We start from the raw sequence: 8,055 nt of genomic DNA, 5'->3' as shown, positions 1-8,055 counted from the left end.
CCCCCCCCACCACCTTTATACTGGCCTCTCTGGCTTCTTAACTTGCCGTCTTCTAGTTGCCAAGCAACACTAACAGCTTTGAATTCTACTTACGAACACAGATTGCTATTATTGTGTGTGTTTTTCTTTTCAGTTAAGGGTTTCAGCTTTGTGAATTCTTACATATCTTTTTTGCATAGTGTTGCATTTATGTACGTAAATACCAATGATCTGGTTTATTATAGAAGACTTATTTTCATTGTCTTTATTTTGCAGACACTAAAAGACGCTAGCGACAATGCACGGAAAGACTTCCATCGGGAGGCTGAATTATTGACAAACTTGCAGCATGAACATATTGTAACGTTTTATGGGGTGTGTGTGGAGGGAGACCCACTTATTATGGTCTTTGAATATATGAAGCATGGTGACCTCAACAAGTTCTTAAGGTAAGGCACACTTAGTTGCTCTTGTATAGTCTAACCAATGGATCTTAAAGAAAAGTGTCATGTACAAAATTCTGTACCATGTTAAATTAACAATAAATGTGAGTTACTTACTGTAAAATAGCTTAAGATATCCTAAAAGCGTTAATAAGCATTCATAAATTGTTTTACAGCCCAAACGTTTCAGCAAAACAGTATGTTGATTTTTGGTTGTATCCTTAATAGTCCTCAAAAATTGGAGATATCCAGTATGAAGCAACAACAATCCCACCAAATTATATTTCAAATTATATTTCAAATTGAATTACTCAAACCAATAAAATATAAATACCAATACCCCTTCAGCAATATAAACCTATAAATAGTTAAAAGCATATAAAAAGTTAATAAATCCTGGCATGAAAATCCCACATGTCCTGATCTCATTATAGTCCCGGTCTTCTGGATATTACACCCCAAAGTGAATCATCATATATATTTAATCGCCATGCATGGTTCATTTACATTATACTACTCATCCAAAAATGTATTTCCTTTTTTAAGCGCTTATGGCTGGTAATCCTGCCCAACTCGAATTATGTAGAGATGTTTGTATGGAAACATACAATGTTGATTTTTGGCCCACATCTTACCCTCTAACTCCTTTGCGGCCTAAGCTGGTTTAAGGATTAAAAGCAGAACTGCACCCTCCTGTCCTTTACAGCCAAGGAAGGTTCCATCTTAGCCCCTATTTGGATTGCAGTTTCCATGGTGCTGCACATATGATCAGCTATGACACCATAGGCTGTAAAGTTCAGCTGAGAGCTGAAATGAGCACACTGACAGTTGACATGGCCTAAAAGTAACTGTTTTGGGAGACATCAAAGTGGTAGGTCAAGTTCAACATAAAACTGAATGAGGCTCCATCTGATCTCCAGTTGATAAAGGCTACTTTCCCTACATCATTTTGAAACAGAATTCTTCACGGAATGCTTTGTGCCCTTTCTCTGGAATCAAATATAGTATGTTGCAGTTATCAATATAATGATAACTTTACCATGAGGGGAATTAAGTAGGTGTGGTTGTCAGTAGATGTAATGTGAACCTGTAAAGATTTACTGTATATAAAAGGCACTAGCATGTAGATGGGGCGTTGATATTATGAGACTGAAAGCTGTAAGCCATCGCATTGTTTTATGTCAGTGATAGGCTAAAGCTCCACCATGCTTCTCTGTTTTAACCCCTAGCATATTACAATATTTTCGCTGGTTGATATCTTATTGCTATACATTACTGCACTCTGTAAATCATAACTGTTGGGCTAACCAAGCACCTACCTAGTTGTTTCTGGCAATAAATATATGCACATAAGCTACTTTATTAGAGTACAAGCACTCACACAAGACTGAACTCTCGTTTATGATAGGAGACCCCACTTTTATTTAACCAGCGTTTTTTCTTGTGAAATAGAGAATTGTTTCATAGGGCACTGCCTAAAAGGAAAGCATGCTGTAAAATAAAACAATATTTCTTCACAAAAATGATTTATTTTATTTTCAACCAAAAATCCAGCTCCAGCTAGATTCTGATTCTGATCTGCATGAATCGTTTATTTTAACTGCTACGGTGATTTATTTTCTACAGACTAAAACACATATACTCTAACACACACAGAAGAGGGACATCTTTGTAACTATCATCATCAATACTTGAATAGCGAATTTTAGTTATTGAGATTCTTGCATCCTAAGACTTCCAATAAATAGCTTATGATTATCAGGCTATGATGTGCTTGAGGGAGAGTCAAACACTGATTATCACACAGTGAGGTTTTCCAACTTGGGCCTGCACTATGGAGCAAAAGACCAAAGTACTGTGTATGTACCACTGTCATTGTTGAGTTAAGAATCGGGTATGTGCTGGTGCTCAGTCAACACATGTGAGGATGGGCAGATATCTCATCTTCCATTATTCTCATGGAGATTTCTGCCTATTTAGAGGAAGTCTTGTTTGTAGCTACTGCTAACTGAGATTCAGAAATACCTTCCACATGCACCTATGCACACACCTATGGATCTCATAAATAAGTTAAATATAAACATCTGAGGCATAGCTGTATGAAAAGTGAGGCTTCTTTAATTACTGTAATGCATAGCAAAAAAAACCATAGATTTTTAATACAGACATTCCCTTCTGAGACAGTTATCTTTAGTCTCAGTGCAAATTTTAAAGTCATCATAATAACCTAACTTGTCCAGTGTATGCTGAATGATCAGTTGGAGTCTGTCATATTTTTCCATGCAATGTAAGCTGTTTTTCACTGGGATTCTAAACAGAGAATTGAAGATAAAACTTTATGCAGCAGTTTATAGCTTTTTTCTGGTTTCTGAGCCACTGGATACAACTCCTGGTACATTGGTACTTTGATTGGTTTAAAAGGGAATATCTACACATTAATCTGAAAAGATCTTGGAGCCTGTATTAACTTAAATTTTAAATTAGTCTTTTCTACAGCAACACATAAAATATATTTGTTACAGAACTGCGGTCAGGCCAGACTTTTCTGGCACTCTCTGCTGTTTTACATGTAAAATAAGATTACACACTTTTGGTATACAAACGACATACCACAGCTGATTTTGACCACTATATCTGTTAAGTATGAATGCAAAATAACTTAGCAAGAATCTACAAAATAGGAAAATTGCATGACACAAACCATACCTAATACTGTCTGACATGCACATCTAGATAAGGTCCATGAATAAATGTAATTGCCCCAAATCCATTATATATTTATAAACCACTAGACTTGGCTTACATGCGTACACATGAGGAAGTGCTGAATGCATAAAAAAACAGTGTATGCCACACAAAATATGCTAGATTCCAAACAACTGGATAGTAATGTACCCTAGGTTGTGAGTGCTTCATTTAGTAGAGACTGTTTGAGTCTAAACATGTAGTATACAGCTTGTTTTAACCTTCTTGTATGCCAACAGAGTGACTATTGCAGGCAAAGTTATTTACCGTTTGTATAGGATTTAGGGATTGGCTAATCTGTGTAAGCATCCTAAAGTCAAATGATTGCTTAACATAAAAAAATGCACCATCAGTTATGATGTGCTCAGATACAAAAAGCTCTGTTTAAAAAGTAAAGCCACCTTCAGTCATATACCCATGATTGTCTTCATTCAGGTAAATGAAGCCTTTATTGTAGCTGTTGTCTTTAGATATTTAAAGTGTTAACTTATTAATTGCTACCAGGTTCATGATTATTTGATGCTTAGTCTAAATTTAAGAAAGTGTGCCACACAATTTAGTTGACCTTGTACCGCCCTTATAATGTTTACTTTGTTACACCTGTAATCATGTTATACTATCAGATGTAGAAGATGTATAGCTTATGATGTCCGTGATCCCTAAATGATGATTCATAAGATCGTTGGCCAGACTTTTTTTCTATTTTGTACCACTGCAGCAAGATTAATTTCATAATCTGTATTGCAACAATCACTTCCAGCTCCTAACAATCTCGCAGGCAGTAGTGATTGCCCTTCTGGATAATTGTTTGAAATATGCTTAACAATCACTCACATACAGCAGCCCTGAATTTACATCTTGGCATGATATTCTAATGCAGTATAACCGAGGGCTGCAGAATCTCAGTAAGCATAAAGACAGCGCAGAAGCATTTGTCCAATAAAATGGTCAAGAATGTCAAAAACAGTATTTTACAGTTACTGTAATAAAGGTAAAATCTAATTAAGTCCAAATGATATAATTTGTAATATAACCTATTTGCTTTCTAATCGCTTTTTACATTTCACCACGCTAATAGCTGCAGCTGAAAATAACCCTTCATCGGATAAATTGTTAACCTGCACTGCCCCCAGAGGCTGTCTTGGGAAATTTGTTTGGGACCTTAATGAATTTTGAGATCAGAGTTTTCTGCTGCACAGCTTCATGTTGCAAACATCAGACCACATGTTGAAGGTCAAATGCAATGTCTGAGTACAGAGTTCATAGTAGGGAGAAAGATTCAGGGGAGTGTAGTAAGCACAGCTAAAACTGTTGTGGCTTTGTACAGCTGCGCGCTGTGGGAGACTTTGATTTCATGACTGAAGGAAGGATGCTGAGATAAGAATGTGGATTGAACATTTCAAATCAAATAAATAAGTTCAGTTATTAAACTAAATCCTCTTCCAGAAAATTGGCCACAGATGAACTTTCTCAAATAAAATAACAGTGTTCAAGTTGTGTAATTGAAAAACAAAAAAAGCTGTTTCCAGAAACCTTTTTCAATGCTTAATTTTTAAGAGATCGCAATGAATTTTAGTAGTGCAAATTCAATATAACCTTTGACGAAACTGGGCATATTTGTTGAACATGCTGATATACACACGAAGAGCCAATCTGAATCTCTCTGATCATACACTGATGTTCAATGCATACGGTTTTTTGCATTTTGTTCTGTACAAGTATTACTAAAATCTCCATTGTAAGCACCAGCATACAGAATCTGGTATGATGGTGTAACTTCTACGCATGCTAACTTCTATACATTCGCACAAAATAAGTACATGTGCTCTACTCCCCCCTGATAAATGTTAACAGCAGATTAGTTGGACCTAAAAGCATTTGAGAATGAAAAATGCATAAATGCAGACGCTAAAGTGTACATTTCATGTAATAAAAATAAAATCTAACATATTGTGCATTGTGGGTGGATAGTGAATCACCTTGCAGATGCGATTTGCTTTTCTGACTCTGCATATGATCAATGCAGCAGCTTACGTGAATATCCTTTAGTGAATCAGCCACATTTTTTTGCAATTTTAGTTTATTATTCCATGTATTAGCAAATAATTTATATAGTGCATGAACTCTCTCTCTCTCTTTCCCTGCTTTTCAAATTTTGGCTTTGAAATTTGAACTTTGAAGAGGAGGTATTGACAACTCATGTGTATATTCATAGCAAATATGGATTATTATAAAAAATGTTTTATAACAAACAAATTATGTTCTATCTCTTACATTCAATATTCATTTTAACAAATAATAACCAATTGGAAATCAGCTTGACTACATAAACTGCCGAAGTCCAATATATGAGTGGCTGCCACTGGATATTGCACATTCTTTATCTGTCAATTTATACAGGACCCAGTGTGCTCTTGTGTATTTTAGCAAGTATCCCTGTAGAATCTATGAACCCTGTCTGCAGTCCATTGTGATCGATTTTTGATGATAATTGAATACAGCAATATAGCAAACAAGTACAGAAACTCTATAAATTTAAATAGTTTATTTTCAAATTAAGTGTAACTATGTAACTCTGGTGCTAAGGGTCTGGTTACTATCAAGAAGGCACAGTATGCTCTGGCCTTGATTCTTTTTCCTATAGCCAGTGTATAAATGCAACTGCTATAAACCCTGTATGATTGTTTTACTATTTCCTGGTAAAGTTCCTAGGAGACCTGTCCAGATATAGTACTGTTCAGTTGTTAGCATCCTTTTTGATACCATTTTGTTCCTATTTTAGGGCCCATGGTCCTGATGCCGTGCTTATGGCAGAAGGGAACCGCCCCGCTGAACTGTCTCAGTCTCAGATGCTACACATAGCCCAGCAGATTGCAGCAGGTATGGTGTACCTAGCCTCACAGCACTTCGTTCATCGAGATCTGGCAACAAGGAACTGCCTGGTGGGAGAGAACCTCTTAGTAAAAATTGGAGACTTTGGAATGTCTAGAGATGTGTACAGCACTGATTACTACAGGGTAGGTTGACATTTTGTCATATTCCTTATATGTATGAAGACTATAAGAATTATATGTGTTATAAAAAGCAGAACATATATTAAATTAACCCTTTCCTTTTTCCAGTGTTTACAGAAACCATTCCTAAATATGAACTATTCATCTTATAAACAACTCACCCGTGTGTAATCAGTTAAGAAAAACTGCCCTAGTCTGTTCTATGAGACTCAGCTATTAATACCCAACTTGGCTCCGCCATCTTGTCTCTCACACAGGATAGAGAAGGTGAAGCCTGCCTGTTAATCACAGTCAGATACCTCTGCTCTTCTGTGACATGCCATGTGTGGCTGATTTTTGCAGAGCAGTAGGCATATGTCAGCTGCCAAGGGGAGCAGTTAGAGATGAAAATGAAGGCTTAGCTACTGATTTTTCAGAAAGTCAAAATTTGCATATCAATAACAACAGTGTTTAGTCCTCAGAGACGACAAGTTTTGGGAAAAGAAGGCATACTGGTGAAACAGCTTATGAAGTAAATTATGATGGTATTGTTATGTTTAAATGATCTGGCAGTGCCAAAGCTCCCTTTAAAAGCAAAGTAGCTGAGATGAGGTCATGACTTAAATCTGCGGAATTGCTGGGAAGCCAAGAAGGCAGTTTTGCAACTTGATTTTAAGCAAAAGCTTTTAAACTTCAAACAGTTATTATTGCTACACATTTTCCTCTATTTCTTGTAGTCTCTTTGTTTCTTGTCAAAATAGATGTGCCCATTGTGATGGCGGCAGTCTAAAATCCTTCTACTTCCATCAGAATATGGCAGAGGCAGTCTCCAATCCCACTGCTGTCACCACAATGTGAAGATTGCACTCTCAATTCCACCCTGCACAGAGATTTTTAAGCTTGTGGGACAACAATCTAATGGCCAACATACTGAGAGTGATTATCACTGGGGGTGGTTAACTCCGTAGTTAACCCTTTACACTCCCAAACAGTAGATACCACCACTGGTGTGTGTTTTCATGGTAACAGGAACTATTTACAGCATTTGCTGTAGCAATTCTGACTTTTATTAAATGTCTGTGATGCGCGCTGCCACGCCAAGCAGGAAGATAACAGAGTTTATAATATGGTAGCTGTCTATGAAGAGGCAAGGATTCTTTCATTTCTGATCAGAGCATTTATAGATTTGCCTAAAGATTACCAGGGTTATTCACAAAAGAGTGAGGTGTTTGGAGAAGTCAGGAGAAGTGAACAATCTAGGACAACATAGCTGAACTGGAAAGTGAGCTGAATTGGAGAATTTTTCCAAATCATCTATTTTGGCCTAGATTGTTCACTTCTCCTGGCTTCTCCAAACTCTTCACCCTTTTGTGAATAACCCTGTTAGAAATATTGTTTTGATGAAAAGAAAACATGGTGCAAGACAATATTTACATAAAATATATTACGAAAACAGACAATAGCGATAGTAAAATAAAGGGGTTTAAAAATAAAAGCTACTTAAAAAAGTTTTCCTGGTCTTTGGTTCCTGTGCAGAGTCCAGTTCACTTCAGAGTAAGTCTAATTGGCCCTCAGAAATGAGTGTTAGCATTTTGGCATGGAAATCAAGAGCTGGAGCTGCCCATTGCAGCAGCTTTTTGTTGAACCTCTAGAGGGTGTCACCAAGCAAATTACCATCCAATCAATAGAGGGCTAAAGTGATACCTCAGAGGACATTGCCAATTATTCATATTTCCAGATGGCACAGGTTTACACTCGGACACCCAACATAGTATAGAACAGAATTAAATTATTATCTGATAAAGAGCAAACATGATATAGATTCAATGTATGAATATTGCTTTAGAGATTTAATGTGTCCCATCTGCCTTCTGTACATTACAGAATTGGCATTT

The 8,055-nt window shown here is 36.7% G+C and overlaps 1 protein-coding gene across 2 annotated transcripts in view; it reads left to right on the top strand.

The window, feature by feature from the left end:
- NTRK2 (neurotrophic receptor tyrosine kinase 2) overlaps positions 1–8,055 on the top strand; it is a 201,916-nt gene that overhangs the window by 160,185 nt on the left and 33,676 nt on the right. For both annotated transcript variants that reach the window (XM_018570374.1, XM_018570373.1), the window contains 2 exons: positions 256–428; positions 5,950–6,184. In XM_018570374.1, coding sequence (XP_018425876.1) covers positions 256–428; positions 5,950–6,184 — 408 coding nt within the window. The remainder of the gene's footprint in view (positions 1–255; positions 429–5,949; positions 6,185–8,055) is intronic.

This window comes from Nanorana parkeri, unplaced genomic scaffold (genome assembly GCF_000935625.1).
Source record: "Nanorana parkeri isolate BGI_ZX_2015 unplaced genomic scaffold, ASM93562v1 scaffold1523, whole genome shotgun sequence".
In the NCBI taxonomy this organism is placed as follows: domain Eukaryota; kingdom Metazoa; phylum Chordata; class Amphibia; order Anura; family Dicroglossidae; genus Nanorana; species Nanorana parkeri.
Note: the sequence above shows the minus strand (reverse complement) of the source record. Positions and strands in the feature narration are given on the sequence as shown.